We start from the raw sequence: 20,308 nt of genomic DNA, 5'->3' as shown, positions 1-20,308 counted from the left end.
TGTTGCCTGTATAATTTAATAGAAAGGATGTATTTATTGCTTGTTGCCTGTATAATTTAATAGAAAGGATGTATTTATTGCTTGTTGCCTGTATAATTTAATAGAAAGGATGTATTTATTGCTTGTTGCCTGTATAATTTAATAGAAAGGATGTATTTATTGCTTGTTGCCTGTATAATTTAATAGAAAGGATGTATTTATTGCTTGTTGCCTGTATAATTTAATAGAAAGGATGTATTTATTGCTTGTTGCCTGTATAATTTAATAGAAAGGATGTATTTATTGCTTGTTGTCACATATGTTATATGAGATATCTGTGAGGGATTGCCGACAACATTATACAGTTATTTGTGTTCTTGTACAGAATGCCTCAAATACTGATTTTCTTTGTTCTTGTGGAGAGGCAAATAAATATTAATAATTGCAAATGTCTGTGCTTATATTGTGTTAGGATTTGGACAAGTAGACCCACTAGTATATAAATTGGTTAGTTGAGAATAACAGGAAATGAAAGGTCAACTAGGGTCAAGTTGATGGACCTGAGGTGAGGATTGATAGTCTGTAGTAATTAATAGAAATGGATACAACATCATCGTGTCAAGCTGGCCTAATGGTTTTCGTACTTGACTCACTGTCCTTAGGTTTTGGTTTCGATCTCAGCTTGAGTATTTCTTTTGCATGTACGCATCTTAGTTTCTCTCTGTTTTATTTTTACTTCATTCTTTAATGGAATTTAACATTACTTTTAATACCAGGGTCCATCTAATAAATAAAGAAAAAAAGAAGAGATATATTTGTTTTGTTTCTTTAAAGAATAATTTAACTGCAATCACAATTATTTTTATAGAAGAAAAATTGACACTTATTTTTCTTAATCGTAGTGATTCCAATATCCCCCCCCAATTCCAATACAATTACCGATTCTGTTATAAATATCTGATTCTGATACAATTACCAATTCCAATTCTTTTACAATTTCTAAATATAAAGTTGTTTTTTTGTTGGGGGCTAATCTACCCCCCACCCCAAAAATAGAAAAAAAACAACTTTATATTTAGAAATTGTAAAAGAATTGGAATAGGTAATTGTATTGGAATCAGATATTTATAACAGAATCGGTAATTGTATTGGGTTAAATAAACCTCCACCCCCATCCCCGAAAAAAAAAAAAAATGCAATATGAACATATATTTTCACAAACGTAAACATACACTTGTGGGAGTAATCTATAGATTTTAGCTTTAATAGTAGTTTAAAATAAATATTTATCATTTCATCATTAAGACGAGCCATGGAAAATTAAGTTTTAAAATAATCTTTTAAAAAGCAATAAAAGAATCGGTTTTTGGCATCGGAACATAGGCATGAAATTTTCCGATACATCAAGAAGTTCCAATTTTTTTTTTTTCCGATTTCAATTAATCATCCCAATACTAGTGTTGACCCTGAAAGACAATTATTAATCCAAACGCAATAATATTATTGTTATTATTATTACCTGAACAACGTTAGTAGTAGATTATACAAATAAATGTAGAAAACTCTGCAAATTTTTCACAGAGTTTGCTAGTTTTTATATTTATAAAATATTCTGGAAATCTTTTGAATCCATTTTTATTGTCTTCTAATTACCCATTTCTGTTTAATTCCAGCTTCTGTGATTGACCAGTCTTTGTCATCAGTTGGTGATGCACCGACTAAATCTCCGTCCACGTCTTCAGGACAAAGATTTTTGAAAAGTAGCAAGGAAAAGGGAAAGTCTGTTAGCATTGAGAACAATGAAGAAAGAAATAATAAAGTCGAAGTTGATCCTGTCAGGTAAAAAAAAACAAAGAAAACGCTCCAAAATTATTATTTGAAATTCGCTTATATGTATAGTCATCATCATCATCAGTTTAACTGTTATATAGTGGGAGTGAGTATGTATATAAAGAGGTCTATCACTGATGTCTCTTTAATGGTATGACATGTCTATATATGTATATATATAATGTTTTTTAACATTTTGTGATCATCTAGTTCCTTGAATGTGTATATGACATCTATTGATTGTCTCTAGTATTCATGTTTGTGGATATTTTTATAACACTGTGTATAACAACTATTGATAATGACAACTTATACAGACAGTCTTTACTAAAGAGATGAATAACATTGTCAGTGGGATCACCAGCAAAAGACACATATAAAGTTTCTTTCATGCTTCCTGAAATTTGAGCTGCTTTTCATTTGAAAAAGAAAATGCCAAGACATGAATTATAATTCGATATAATCATTTATTCCTTTCTCTGAGTTTGGGCACACTTCGTACAACTCTACATCTTGCTATTTTGCCCCTTTTACTTCCATGGTTGACAAGTCCAAACCTGGAAGCACAAGATACCCGTCTGTTCACTAATGTGGTGAATACAGAACTAATCTCGCTACGTAAATGTCTAAACTATCTTTTCTTCTCTCTGACCAGATAATCAATCTACTAACTAAACACAATTCAGGCTACTCAACATTTTCCAGAAAACCAATAACATGACAAGTATACACATTTTTTAAATGACCTTCTCCCTGTTGACTAAGGTTAAGGCTACAATATCCCAGGAGGTCCACCCTCCCAGACCTTTCCTCCTGTCTTTTTTTTTGGGGGGGGGGTAAGTTTACTGTCTGAAGTGCTCTTACCTGGAAATGCAGACGGGGCTGCCCAAGTAATTTTTGTTAGGCCAGAGGTCTCCTCCTGTTAGGTAGTGAGCTAATCACTCTACATGTATCTTTAACTCTCTCATTACGTCATTAACTCCATGTGACCAAAGACACAAATCGGATGATCCACCTTCATCACATATTTTTGTTTATGTTAGCTATGCAAAGATAACATTCCTTTTCATTTCTAACATAAATAATTTTATCCTAAAAAATACTTTTCGTCTTGATAGCATTCTTTCTGTTTCTATTTTTACAAATATCAATAGCAATCAAAATAATAATTGTTCAGCTAACTCGGCATTGCCCGGACCAGCTATGTAACATAATAACCATTAAAAAGGCTTGCAAATCATTGTTTGAAATTAGCTTATGTATATAAGCATTACTATCATTATTAATATCATCATCATCATTTTAACATCCATTTTACATGCTGGCATGTGTTGGACAGCTTTTAGAAAGTGATTTCCAAACTGGTCTCTGGCCAGGTCTTTATTTATCCCTTCAAGTTTACAGAATATAACTTTTTCCTATTTTTATTTAAAAAAGTGGCTAAAAATTCTAGTATTTTTATAATTGTACAAAATGTGGATTTAATTTGAAATTTCATATGACGATTATCATTGTAATATTTAAATCGTTATTGTTGATGCCTTTTTTATTTCTCATCTTTATTTTGTATAAATTAGTTTTTTAGATTAACTTTCAATTTCAAGCTATATATAATTTCTGTCTGTCTGTTCCACTTTTTCTCAAAAACTACTGGTAGATCTAGCTGAAATTTTGTATTGACCTTTCTATGATAAGGTCCAGGTAACTAAGTATCATGGTATCTGTTTGATTAATAAGTATTGAAAGGGATCAGTATTTAATACAAAAATGAACACAAATTCAACCCTATTCAATCACCAATTTGGCATAAAGCACTCATTCTAAGTCAACGGGACATAACTGTTTACTATTTTTATTTATAAAAGAGGCTAAAAATTCTAGTATTTCTATAATTGTACAAAATGTGGATCTAATTTAAAATTTTGTATAATGATTATCATTTTAATATTTAAATCGGTATCGTTAAGAACTTTTTTATCTCATCTTTATTTTGTATAAATTAATTTTCTAGATTAATTTTTGCGTTTAAGTTATTTCGTTCCGATTTTCTAAGCAAAATTTTATAATTAACAAATCCATTTTTATATTTGGCGTTTTGTTTTTCCATTCCTTTTGTTTTTCAAATTTGGTGCATGGCTATGTAAGTTGAGGAATATTTTTAAGGAAAACATCGTAACCACCATCGGTTTAACGTCAATTTTACATGATGGCATGTATTGGACAGCTTTTAGGAATTGACTTTCAAACTAACCTATCTCTGACCAGAGAATTATTCAAATTGTATAAGCTGAAATGCAAGAGTTTTTCTTTAGAAGTTATTTATTAAGCTGAGGCAAGACTTTTATAAGTAAGATGATCTTCCTGACGTCAACATAACGAGGTGATGGGGAGGGGGGCAATGCTTTTATCAAGATACCGTTCCTAGGTGATTGCCTATCAAGGTCAAAGAGCGCTTCATCTGCCCTATTTCTGATATAGTGAATAGCTTGTTAAATTTTTGGTGTTTGTTAGATTGAAATTTTCAGTTATTTAATACTAGCAGGCCACCTGACGTTGCCCAGTCATAAAATACGCACAAATATTATATTTTAATTAATGCATATTTATTATTTATTATAAACAGAAATACCGTAGGTATTAAATGCAATGCTAAATTCCTTAAAAAAAAAAAGTAAAAAAATAAAACTGAGATATGTGCATGCAAGTATTATGTTTTTTCTAAACAGTTCACATCTTGTAAGAAAAAAAATACTTGTGCTGAGATCAAAACTAAAACTTAAAGACATTGAGTCAAGTAGGATAACTATTAGGCCAGCTTGACACAATCGGTAAAAAGTGTTTACAAACCTACTTATTTTTAACATAATGAATGTTTCATGTGAATGATTCACGCATGTGCATTCATGAAACAGTTGACAAACAGATAAAAATCCATTGACTCCTATGTACCAAATTTTCAATTTTGACCCCTTAACAGCATTTTTTTCCAAATGAAAACCGATTCAAAAGTTTTCCACATGTCTCAATACCTTATATACAAGTTTGTAAATTAAAAATTCGTTGAGTATATAGGTTGAGAAGCATCATCACACACACATTCTCACTTTTATAGATATGATAGATTATATTTATAAAGCTTCAAGAAAATTAAAGTTGAGCCTTATTGAGGAAATTAAAAAATAGCAGTCAACTTTAGCGAAAACGTATCATTCCAACTTCCTGTTATTGAATACTCTGTCTGACTGTCTACTTCGAATGCTAACATGGCATCCATAGGTACTTAATTTCCTTCTGTTCACGTGATAGTTGCTGGTGGTCTGGAGAAAAGATACTAACCTGCAAAGTCAAGGGTGGCTTTGTGGACTAGGTTCAAACCTTTTAACCAGCAGTAATTATCACTTCCTACACTGATAATAGTATAAGCATTAAACAATAGTGTCTGTAAGTAGACAAATTGTTAATATTTACTTATATATATATGCCTGAAAATTACAAAATCTGTATCTATTTAATTATGTTGAATTATTACTCTCAAATTGAGAAGTCTGGTCAATTATAAGTGGCCTTGTCTGTCTGAGAAACAGTCTCTATCCAAACTCCTGTCAATTGTTAGTTTACAGACATGAAACTTGATATGTAGGAGATTTGGACCTGTGAAACAAATTTGATTTTGTCTTTAGCTGCTGAAAATAGCTGCAAAGGGATCGAAACTGAAAAAAAACTGGAACTTGATATGCATGCACAAATATACATTTATACATAAAAGTCTGTTCATTTTTAACTATTTTTTATCCGTCTTATGATAGCTCAAATGGTAACGACTAAGACTGGAGCGTTAAATGTTTTGGTTTTGATTCTAGCTGATGTCACCCAGTTGTATTTTTTTTTAATTTTAAAATCACTACTATATATTGGGTACAATATAATAATCACTACTATATAATGGTTATAATGTAATAATCACTACTATATATTGGGTACAATATAATAATCACTACTATATAATGGTTATAATGTAATAATCACTACTATATATTGGGTATAATGTAATAATCACTACTATATATTGGGTATAATATAATAATCACTACTATATATTGGGTATAATGTAATAATCACTATTATATATTGGGTATAATGTAATAATCACTACTATATATTGGGTACAATATAATAATCACTACTATATATTGGGTACAATATAATAATCACTACTATATATTGGGTATAATGTAATAATCACTACTATATATTGGGTATAATATAATAATCACTACTATATATTTATTTTTTTTTTTTTTACACAGTGATCACCACTTATCAAGGCCCGGAAGCCACTCAGGGATAAGGGTTATTGCAAGTACATTACGTTAGTGTGGAGATTTGATGAAGTGTTTACTTAAGGGGGCGGTTCATTAGGAATTTGTTAACATTAGACTTGAAGACATCCAAGTTGTAGTCCGGAGGGAAGCAGGCAGACGGAACAGAGTTCCACAGGCGTGCAGTTCTAAGAAGGAAGCTTTGTTCATGGAATCCGCGTTTTGATTTAGGCACAGATATAGAGTGGGGGAAATTTTTCACAGTGGATTCAGCTAGACGGGTGTTTTTCGTGAAAAATTGGCGAGGGGAGACCAGGGATTGGAGTTCAGATGAGCACCTGCCATGAAAATAACGATAAAACAAGGATATGCTCGCAACGTCTCTTCTGTGGGAGAGGGGTTGCAGAGTAGAGAAAAGGGCATCCCCCACTAAACCACAAAGTCTATTTTGTACTCTGTCAAGGCATGATAGGCTGTTTTTGGCAGCTCCTTCGACACTAGCGCCCAAGTACATGTATTTGGCGACTTTAATGTCCATCACAAAAACTGGATTGGATTCTCCACTTACACAGATGCAGCAGGCAGCGCAACTCATAGCTTCTCTGTATCTCACTCCCTATCGCAAATTGTTACTTTTCCAACCCGCTTCCCTGATCAGGAAGAACAACACGCATCACTATTAGATCTGTTTTTGACCACAGTTCCTGATGATTGTGTAACGAAAGCCGACAGCCCACTTGGGAACGCTGATCATGCGGTGATAATGGTTGAAATCGCCCTAAACTCTAGACCCAAAACTGAAGAGCCAGTGCTCAAAACAACGAGATATTATAAAAAGGCTGACTGGGAAGCTATCAGAGATCTTATCAGAGACGCCCCATGGGGAAATATTTTTTCTCTTTCTGCTGAACAGTGTGCAACCGAGACCACTGAATGGTTCAAAACTGCAATCGAAGCGCATGTTCCCATGCGGAAATTCTATAGCAAGCCCCACTCTCCCCAATGGTTTACTTCGACTTGCGCAACTGCCATTGCTCAAAGGCAGCATGCATTCCGCAGGTTTAATCGACATAAGTCCAGTTCAAACAGTCAGAAGTACATAGCAGCTAGAAGTAACGTTAAGAAAGAAATAGCGACAGCTAAGAGGGAATTTACGGAAACCACTAAAAAACGCATCGAAGCACAAAAACTAGGAACTCGTGACTTCTGGAAAATCTACAACAGTGTAGTAAATAATGGGCAATCAACAATTCCCCCACTAACCAACAATCACGAGGTTCTTTGCTCAGCAACCGAGAAGGCTAACATGCTTGCCAGTCGGTTTGCCTCAAACTCCACACTGGACCCTCTAAACCACCCCCTACCTCAATTTCCTATGCGGACAGACGCCACGCTAGACGATCTGAAAATCACCCCTGCTCAGGTGCATGCTATCATAAAAAACCTTGACACTTCCAAAGCATGTGGACCCGACCTCATCCCAGCTGTGCTATTAAAAAAGTGCTCAGCCGAAGTAGCTCCAGTTCTCTCCAAACTCTACAACAAATGCCTTAATAAATCTTGCTTTCCGAGCTGTTGGAAAACTGCTTCTGTAGTACCAGTATTTAAGAATTCTGGCGAAAGAACTGACCCATTAAATTATCGCCCTATTAGCCTCCTCCCACTTTTTGCCAAAATATTTGAGACCTTAATTAACCATGCTCTAGTCCAGCACCTTACAGATGCTAAACTTCTGACCGACCATCAATATGGATTTAGACAAGCCCGTTCCACGGCAGACATCCTCACTGTAATCTCTGAACGCATATACCATTCACTGGACAAAGCAGGAGAGGGCAGAGCGGTAGCTCTAGATATATCTAAGGCTTTTGACAGGGTATGGCATGAGGGTCTCCTCAGGAAGATTAGATCTTACGGTATCACTGGTAGAATACTTAACATAATTAAATCCTTCTTAGATAAGAGAAAATCCAGGTTGTCCTCGACGGTCGTACATCTAAACAATATGATATAAATGCGGGAGTGCCCCAAGGATCTATCCTTGGACCTCTGCTGTTCCTGATATTCATAAATGACCTCCCTGACAAGATTGCCTCTGAGATGGGTATATATGCTGATGACACCACACTCTATAGCAGGCACGACAGGAAAACAAACGAACATATATCTAAAGTAATGGCAGAAACACTAAAGGATGACCTCCAATCAGTAGTGGAATGGGGACAAAAATGGATGGTAACGTTCAATGCCACCAAGACAAAACTGGTTTCATTCAATAATTACAAGAAACCTTCTCTACTACCTATAGCAATGGCCAACGACTCTTTATCTGAGAGTACGTCTCTCAAGCTCCTTGGCCTAACGTTCACAGGAAACATGAGTTGGAACAATTACATCGAGGGCATTGCCAGGGCCGCTGCAAGGAAGGTAGGCTCTCTCTACCGTGCTAGAAAACTTTTAACACCCGAAAGTATCCTGTACCTCTATAAGGCCACTATTCGCCCATGTATGGAGTATTGCTGTCATATTTGGGGCGGTGCATCGGCTACTAGTCTTTCGCTCCTTGACAGGGTTCAAAAGAGAGTCGCAAATCTGATAGGCCCTAAACTGGCATCTAAACTTCAGCCTCTGTCCCATCGTCGAAACGTTGCATCCCTCTGCCTGTTCTACAAGTATTATAATGGTGAATGCTCTGAAGAACTGCAAGCACTTGTGCCCCCACGACGTGAACACCCTCGACAGACCCGACAAGCTGCAAAATCTCACCCCCACACTGTAGAGATCCCTAGATGTAAAAGATCTTTCTACTCCAGTAGTTTCTTCCCCAGAACTGCTAGACTTTGGAATTCCATTCCAGGTCACTGCTTCCCCAACTGTACTGACATGCAGAAGTTCAAGTGCAACGTGAACCAACATCTTGCTGCCCTAATCCCTACATAGTACCCCAGTAGATGTTTCCCCTGATAGTAGCCCCCTACACCAAAGTGGCAATGTGCCTTGTTTGGGGTGAAAATGTAATAAAAAAAAAAAAAAAAAAAAAAAATATGGCAACAGTATTCCATCCTTGGACGTACTTGGCTTTTATATAGATAGAGAATTGCATCAGTAGGTAGATATCTTCTGGAGCGGTAGAAGGATCCCACCATCTTTCCAGCGACCTTGGCAACAGACTTGATGTACGTGTTCCATTTCAGATCAGGAGTAAAGGTCAAACCCAGAAGCTTGTCAAAACACGGGGCCTCACCCAGACGAGAGCCATCCATCACAATTGATGCCAGCTGGGGATCAGAGCGTTGATGATGTAAGGATAGGAGTTTGGTTTTGGATGCATTAAAGGTAACTAGCCACATCTTCCCCCACTGAACCACGCGCTCGAGATCAGAGGAGAGAGAATCAGAGAGAACTTCGTCATTTACAGCCTTTGATGTGTTGCCGTAGATGGTCGTGTCATCAGCATAGATGTCAACGAATGATTTAAGTATGTGTTTAGGGAGGTCATTGATGTAGATCAGGAAGAGAGTTGGGCCCAGGATTGACCCCTGAGGGACTCCAGCATTTATATTGCAGGCCTCCGATTTTTGTCCATCTACCACTACTCTTATGAGCCTATCGGAGAGAAATGATTTAATGATTGAGAAAACATTTCCAGTTATACCGTAGCTGGAAATCTTGTGAAGTAGACCCTAATGCCATACCTTGTCGAAGGCCTTTGATATGTCAAGAGCAATTGCCCTAGAAAGGAAGCCTTTGTCAAGAGATTCACTAATCCTGTGGGATATAACCGTCAGCACATTTGCGGTAGATCTTGCAGAGCGGAAACCATATTGTGTGTCACTAAGAAGGTTATTCCTGCTGAGGTGGTTGACTATTTCTCTATTTAATATTGATTCCAGCAACTTACTCATAACACAGAGAAGACTTATTGGTCTGTACTGAGAGGGAGATGACTTATCACCTGAATTCTTAAATACAGGGCAAACTGATAAGGTCTTCCAGGGGGTCGGAAAGCACTTCTCCTTAAGGCAGCACTTAAATAGTTTCGTAAGTATGGGAGCAAGTTCTGGTTGAAGCTTTTTTAACACTATAATTGGGATGCCATCAGGGCCAGTTGCTTTACTGGAATCTAGGTTTTTTATTAGCTTGGCGACCTCATGCACGGATATTTGTATGTTACCTAGCTTGTTCTGTGTTATAGGAGGAAATATGGGGAGTTGATGGCCTTCGTCGCATAGGGTAGAATTAGCTGCAAAGTTCTTTGCAAATAGTTTGGCCTTGTCTGACGCTGACGAGATGACCTCTGGTCCATTGATAATGGTTGGGATAGAACGCACACTTCTGTTCAGGATCCTATTTGTTATTTGCCAAAACTGGTGGGAACCAAGCCGCTGATCAGCTACCTTGGATTTAACAGACTGGGCATATAGCTTTCTTGGATTTTTTATTACTCTTTTACAGTGGTTGCTGGCAGTCCTGAAAGCAGCTTTAGTCTCAGTGCATCTATTACGTTGGTAGCTATGGAAAAAGTGATTTCTGTGCGCGATAGCAGCAGCACATTCTGGGGAGAACCATGGCTGGCTGTTAGGTTTTTGTTGGAATTTTTTTGATGGTATGAATTGGTCTATGCCTACAATTAACCATTCGGTCAGATCTGATACTATAGAGGACACTTCCTTTTTAAACATGGAGTGCAGAGGTAAATCAGATATGAATGTACGGAAGCTATCCCAGTCAGCCATAGAGTATCGGTATACAGTACGGTGGAGGGGTACGTCTGGAGGCTTCTTACATTTCGTTTTTATCTTAACTGATACGACGGAGTGGTCGGAGGATCCTAGAGGAGAATGAACGGTACATGAACATAGCTCAGGGGAAGTTGAGAGAAAAAGGTCTAAGAGGCTTGCATATTGATTGGGTGTATCGGGCACACTGGTGGGTTCGCGAACAATCTGAGTGAGGTCATAAGCAATGGCAAAATCATGACAAAACCTCCCCTCATCATCTGTCTTATTTGAATGGGTCAGCCATTCCACGTTATGGACGTTGAAGTCAACACAGATGTGGATGTTAGCCGAGGGATGTGAAGACAGTATGTGGTCTATTTTCTCAGATATGCTCTTAAAGATAGTAACTCCGCTGTTGTGGGGCCTATAGAGTGCAAATATAAATGCAGTGGTGTTAGCAAGTGCAACCCTGAAGCACATATAGGGTAAATTAGGATCTTCTCTAGAGATATCCCTGCCACATGGGAAGCCATCCTTAATGTAGGCACATATTCCATGCCCATGGCGATCTTGGGTGTCAGATTTAGCTTTTAAATTGGAGTATCCATTAATTATGAACTCATCTAGGGAAGTGGTCGGCCCTATTCCAGTTTCACTTAGAAATAATATGTCCGGTTTCGTCTCCTGTAATTGGGTTTCAACCTCTGGAAGGTTGGAACGTAGACCCCTGATATTGGAGAAGGAGACCTGGTAGTAGGGGTCTACGCTGGAAGATGGGGTTCTAGGTTTAATCGAGTTTTTATTCTGGAGATATTTCATGTTGAGGTTTTGGGATTTGTGGAATAGGTCGGCATACTTGGTTAGAGCAGTACAGAGAGGGAAAGTAAGAGAGAAAAAGGCAGGAAAATTTTTTTTATTTGTAGCACACGAAAAGGTAAAGCCGTAACAATTACCCACTAGTATGGCATCGAGAGGCTCCACCAGTGACTACTGCATGGTCCAGATCCACTCACCAAATGGCAATACAGCAGTCCCAGTACTTTGCGCCTGCTAATAGGACAGCCTCCTTAGTGGTTAATCCAAGGTTCGGGTCCCTGACTATCAGGCGGATAACGTCAGCCCAGACAAAACGTTTACCTCCAGCACCCTTACTAGTGAAATGGCCACAAGGACAGACAGAGACAGAAAAATTTCCGACATCTCAGACTACTGTTCACCAAGTAGTACCGACCTTTAAGCAGCTTTTTCTTCACCCTTTGTCAGAAAAATCACTCATTGAGGACTGAATGACAAAATAGGAGAAGCAAGAGTTACTGGAGCTGCCGATAACACATCAACTGTATTATCTACTCTCCATTGAAAAAAAAAAAGGGGGGGGGATGGGTACAAGTGACTTATTTATATCTAAGTAGTAAGTCCGGTGCGAAGTTAATAATTCATGACACTTTTGGTGATCATTGCCCCTCCCATATTAATGGGTGGAAGTTTGTCGTTATCTATCTAGTTTGAATCATTAAAGTTTCATCTTATAATTAATTAAAATCCAATAATTAACTATTATCAATTTGTAAAGTCTGGTTACTATTAATTTACATTAGAGTTTAAATAATTATTCAAGGTTTTAATTTAGGAGGTTCGTTTTCATGAGTGACTGTTTCTTTGCACTGTATTATATTTCGAATGTACTTGAACATAAGGCTAACTATATAAGATAGTATGATTCGCCAGCAAGAAGAAAGTATTTTCAATACAGGCAAGCTTGAAGTAATAGTATATATTAAGTATACTACTTAAATAAAGTCCTAAGTTTATCTACTCTAGAGAATAATTTCCGGCATTTTTTTTTTTTTTTATCGTTAGTTGCCGGCATTTTGTTTGTTTTCATCGTTAAATTGGGTACAATATAATAATCACTACTATATATTGGGTATAATATAATAATCACTACTATATATTGGGTATAATGTAATAATCACTACTATATATTGGGTACAATATAATAATCACTACTATATATTGGGTACAATATAAAAATCACTACTAATTACTGGGTATAATATAATAATCACTACTATATATTGGGTATAATATAATAATCACTACTATATATTGGGTATAATGTAATAATCACTACTATATATTGGGTATAATGTAATAATCACTACTATATATTGGGTATAATGTAATAATCACTACTATATATTGGGTACAATGTAAAAATCACTAATATATATGTGGTATAATATAATAATCACTACTATATATCGGGTATAATGTAATAATCACTACTATATATTGGGTATAATATAATAATCACTACTATATATTAGGCATAATATAATAATCACTACTAAATAGTGGGTACAATATAATCATCACTACTATATATTGGGTATAATGTAATAATCACTACTATATATTGGGTACAATATAATAATCACTACTATATATTGGGTGTAATGTAATAATCACCACTATATATTGGGTATAATGTAATAGTCACTACTATATATTGGGTATAATATAATAATCACTACTATATAGTGGGTACAATATAATAATCACTACTATATATTGGGTATAATGTAATAATCACTACTATATATTGGGTATAATGTAATAATCCCTACTATATATTGGGTATAATGTAATAATCACTACTACATATTGGGTATAATATAATAATCACTACTATATATTGGGTATAATATAATAATCACTACTATATATTGGGTATAATATAATAATTACTACTATATATTGGGTATAATGTAATAATCACTACTATATATTGAATATAATATAATAATCACTACTATATATTGGGTATAATATAATAATCACTACTATATATTGGGTACAATATAATAATCACTACTATATATTGGGTATAATGTAATAATCACTACTATATATTGGGTACAATATAATAATCACTACTATATATTGGGTATAATATAATAATCACTTATATATATTGGGTATAATGTAATAATCACTACTATATATTGGGTATAATATAATAATCACTACTATATATTGGTACAATATAATAATCACTACTATATATTGGGTACAATATAATAATCACTACTATATATTGGGTACAATATAATAATCTCTACTATATATTGGGTATAATGTAATAATTACTACTATATATTGGGTATAATGTAATAGTCACTACTATATATTGGGTACAATATAATAATCACTACTATATATTGGGTATAATATAATGATCACTACTATATATTGGGTACAATATAATAATCACTACTATATATTGGGTACAATGTAATAATCACTACTATATATTGGGTATAATGTAATAATCACTACTATATATTGGGTATAATGTAATAATCACTACTATATATTGGGTATAATATAATAATCACTACTATATATTGGGTACAATATAATAATCACTACTATATATTGGATATAATGTAATAATCACTACTATATATTGGGTATAATGTAATAATCACTACTATATATTGGGTATAATGTAATAATCACTACTATATATTGGGTATAATGTAATAATCACTACTATATATTGGGTATAATGTAATAATCACTACTATATATTGGGTACAATGTAAAAATCACTAATATATATGTGGTATAATATAATAATCACTACTATATATCGGGTATAATGTAATAATCACTACTATATATTGGGTATAATATAATAATCACTACTATATATTAGGCATAATATAATAATCACTACTAAATAGTGGGTACAATATAATCATCACTACTATATATTGGGTATAATGTAATAATCACTACTATATATTGGGTACAATATAATAATCACTACTATATATTGGGTGTAATGTAATAATCACCACTATATATTGGGTATAATGTAATAGTCACTACTATATATTGGGTATAATATAATAATCACTACTATATAGTGGGTACAATATAATAATCACTACTATATATTGGGTATAATGTAATAATCACTACTATATATTGGGTATAATGTAATAATCCCTACTATATATTGGGTATAATGTAATAATCACTACTACATATTGGGTATAATATAATAATCACTACTATATATTGGGTATAATATAATAATCACTACTATATATTGGGTATAATATAATAATCACTACTATATATTGGGTATAATGTAATAATCACTACTATATATTGAATATAATATAATAATCACTACTATATATTGGGTATAATATAATAATCACTACTATATATTGGGTACAATATAATAATCACTACTATATATTGGGTATAATGTAATAATCACTACTATATATTGGGTACAATATAATAATCACTACTATATATTGGGTATAATATAATAATCACTTATATATATTGGGTATAATGTAATAATCACTACTATATATTGGGTATAATATAATAATCACTACTATATATTGGTGCAATATAATAATCACTGCTATATATTGGGTACAATATAATAATCACTACTATATATTGGGTACAATATAATAATCTCTACTATATATTGGGTATAATGTAATAATTACTACTATATATTGGGTATAATGTAATAGTCACTACTATATATTGGGTACAATATAATAATCACTACTATATATTGGGTATAATATAATGATCACTACTATATATTGGGTACAATATAATAATCACTACTATATATTGGGTACAATGTAATAATCACTACTATATATTGGGTATAATGTAATAATCACTACTATATATTAGGTATAATGTAATAATCACTACTATATATTGGGTATAACATAATAATCACTACTATATATTGGGTACAATATAATAATCACTACTATATATTGGGTACAATGTGATAATCACTACTATATATTGGGTATGATGTAATAATCACTACTATATATTTGGTATAATGTAATAATCACTACTATATATTGGATACAATATAATAATCACTACTATATATTGGGTACAATATGATAATAACTACTATATATTGGGTATAATAATCACTTATATATATTGGGTGTAATGTAATAATCACTACTATATATTGGGTACAATATAATAATCACTACTATATATTGGGTATAATATAATAATCACTACTATATAGTGGGTACAATATAATCATCACTACTATATATTGCGTATAATATAATAATCACTACTATATATTGGGTACAATATAATAATCACTACTATATATTGGGTATAATGTAATAATCACTACTATATATTGGGTACAATATAATAATCACTACTATATATTGGGTATAATATAATAATCACTTATATATATTGGGTATAATGTAATAATCACTACTATATATTGGGTATAATATAATAATCACTACTATATATTGGTACAATATAATAATCACTACTATATATTGGGTACAATATAATAATCACTACTATATATTGGGTACAATATAATAATCTCTACTATATATTGGGTATAATGTAATAATTACTACTATATATTGGGTATAATGTAATAGTCACTACTATATATTGGGTACAATATAATAATCACTACTATATATTGGGTATAATATAATGATCACTACTATATATTGGGTACAATATAATAATCACTACTATATATTGGGTACAATGTAATAATCACTACTATATATTGGGTATAATGTAATAATCACTACTATATATTGGGTATAATGTAATAATCACTACTATATATTGGGTATAACATAATAATCACTACTATATATTGGGTACAATATAATAATCACTACTATATATTGGGTACAATGTGATAATCACTACTATATATTGGGTATGATGTAATAATCACTACTATATATTTGGTATAATGTAATAATCACTACTATATATTGGGTACAATATAATAATCACTACTATATATTGGGTACAATATAATAATCACTACTGTATATAGGGTATAATATAATAATCACTACTATATATTGAGTATAATATAATAATCACTACTATATATTGGGTACATTATAATAATAACTAATATATATTGGGTATAATGTAATAATCACTACTATATATTGGGTATAATGTAATAACCACTACTATATATTGGATATAATGTAATAATCACTACTATATATTGGGTATAATATAATAATCACTACTATGTATTGGGTATAATATAATAATCACTACTATATATTGGGTATAATGTAATAATCACTACTACATATTGGGTATAATATAATAATCACTACTATATATTGGGTATAATATAATAATCACTACTATATATTGGGCATAATATAATAATCACTACTATATATTGGGTATAATATAATAATCACTACTATATATTGGGTATAATGTAATATTCACGACTATATATTGGGTACAATGTGATAATCACTACTATATATTGGGTATAATGTAATAATCACTACTATATATTGGGTATAATGTAATAATCACTACTATATATTGGGTACAATATAATAATCACTACTATATATTTGGTATAATGTAATAATCACTACTATATATTGGATACAATATAATAATCACTACTATATATTGGGTACAATATAATAATAACTACTATATATTGGGTATAATAATCACTTATATATATTGGGTGTAATGTAATAATCACTACTATATATTGGGTACAATATAATAATCACTACTATATATTGGGTATAATATAATAATCACTACTATATAGTGGGTACAATATAATCATCACTACTATATATTGCGTATAATATAATAATCACTACTATATATTGGGTACAATATAATAATCACTACTATATATTGGGTATAATGTAATAATCACTACTATATATTGGGTACAATATAATAATCACTACTATATATTGGGTATAATATAATAATCACTTATATATATTGGGTATAATGTAATAATCACTACTATATATTGGGTATAATATAATAATCACTACTATATATTGGTACAATATAATAATCACTACTATATATTGGGTACAATATAATAATCACTACTATATATTGGGTACAATATAATAATCTCTACTATATATTGGGTATAATGTAATAATTACTACTATATATTGGGTATAATGTAATAGTCACTACTATATATTGGGTACAATATAATAATCACTACTATATATTGGGTATAATATAATGATCACTACTATATATTGGGTACAATATAAAAATCACTACTATATATTGGGTACAATGTAATAATCACTACTATATATTGGGTATAATGTAATAATCACTACTATATATTGGGTATAATGTAATAATCACTACTATATATTGGGTATAACATAATAATCACTACTATATATTGGGTACAATATAATAATCACTACTATATATTGGGTACAATGTGATAATCACTACTATATATTGGGTATGATGTAATAATCACTACTATATATTTGGTATAATGTAATAATCACTACTATATATTGGGTACAATATAATAATCACTACTATATATTGGGTACAATATAATAATCACTACTGTATATAGGGTATAATATAATAATCACTACTATATATTGAGTATAATATAATAATCACTACTATATATTGGGTACATTATAATAATAACTAATATATATTGGGTATAATGTAATAATCACTACTATATATTGGGTATAATGTAATAACCACTACTATATATTGGATATAATGTAATAATCACTACTATATATTGGGTATAATATAATAATCACTACTATGTATTGGGTATAATATAATAATCACTACTATATATTGGGTATAATGTAATAATCACTACTACATATTGGGTATAATATAATAATCACTACTATATATTGGGTATAATATAATAATCACTACTATATATTGGGCATAATATAATAATCACTACTATATATTGGGTATAATATAATAATCACTACTATATATTGGGTATAATGTAATATTCACGACTATATATTGGGTACAATGTGATAATCACTACTATATATTGGGTATAATGTAATAATCACTACTATATATTGGGTATAATGTAATAATCACTACTATATATTGGGTACAATATAATAATCACTACTATATATTGGGTATAATGTAATAATCACTACTATACATTGGGTATAATATAATAATAACTACTATATATTGGTATAATGTAATAATCACTACTATATATTGGGTACAATATAATAATCACTACTATATATTGGTTACAATATAATAATCACTACCATATATTGGGTATAATATAATAATCACTACTATATATTGGGTATAATATAATAATCACTACCATATATTGGGTATAATGTAATAATCACTACTATATATTGGGCATAATGTAATAATCACTACTATATATTGGGTACAATATAATAATCACTACTATATATTGGGTACAATTTAATAATCACTACTATATATTGGGTATAATGTAATAATCACTACCATATATTGGGTATAATATAATAATAACTAATATATATCGGGTATAATGTAATAACCACTACTATATTTTGGATATAATGTAATAATCACTACTATATATTGTGTATAATGTAATAATCACTACTATATATTGGGTACAATATAATAATCACTACTATATATTGGGTACAATATAATAATCACTACTATATATTGGGTATAATGTAATAATCACTACTATATATTGGGTATAATATAATAATAACTACTATATATTGGTATAATGTAATAATCACTACTATATATATGTAATCATATAATAATCACTACTATATATTTGGTATAATATAATAATAACTAATATATATTGGGTATAATTTAATAACCACTACTATATATTGGGTATAATGTAATAATCACTACTATATATTGGGTATAATGTAATAATCATTACTATATATTTGGTATAATGTAATAATCACTAATATATATTGGGTATAATATAATAATCACTACTATATATTGGGTATAATAATATAATCACTACTATATATTGAGCATAATATAATAATCACTACTATATATATGGTATAGTATAATAATCACTACTATATATTGGGTATAATATAATAATCACTACTATATATTGGGTACATTATAATAATAACTAATATATATTGGGTATAATGTAATAATCACTACTATATATTGGGTATAATGTAATAACCACTACTATATATTGGATATAATGTAATAATCACTACTATATATTGGGTATAATATAATAATCACTACTATGTATTGGGTATAATATAATAATCACTACTATATATTGGGTACAATATAATAATCACTACTGTATATTTGGTATAATATAATAATCACCACTATATATTGGGTATAATATAATAATCACTACTATAGATTGGGTATAATGTAATAATCACTACTATATATTGGGTATAATATAATAATCACTACTATATATTGGGTATAATATAATAATCACTACTATATATTGGGTATAATATAATAATCACTACTATATATTGGGTATAATATAATAAT

The 20,308-nt window shown here is 31.3% G+C and overlaps 1 protein-coding gene across 5 annotated transcripts in view; it reads left to right on the top strand.

The window, feature by feature from the left end:
* Positions 1-20,308, top strand: part of LOC145283530 (uncharacterized) — a 260,711-nt gene that overhangs the window by 216,787 nt on the left and 23,616 nt on the right. For all 5 annotated transcript variants that reach the window (XM_080132400.1, XM_080132397.1, XM_080132396.1 and 2 more), the window contains exon 5: positions 1,653-1,818. In XM_080132400.1, the coding sequence (XP_079988526.1) occupies positions 1,653-1,818 (166 nt within the window). The remainder of the gene's footprint in view (positions 1-1,652; positions 1,819-20,308) is intronic.

This window comes from Euprymna scolopes, chromosome 8, assembly GCF_053919585.1.
Source record: "Euprymna scolopes isolate OS-2025 chromosome 8, ASM5391958v1, whole genome shotgun sequence".
NCBI classification, from domain to species: domain Eukaryota; kingdom Metazoa; phylum Mollusca; class Cephalopoda; order Sepiida; family Sepiolidae; genus Euprymna; species Euprymna scolopes.
This window is presented reverse-complemented; position numbering and strand designations above follow the sequence as displayed.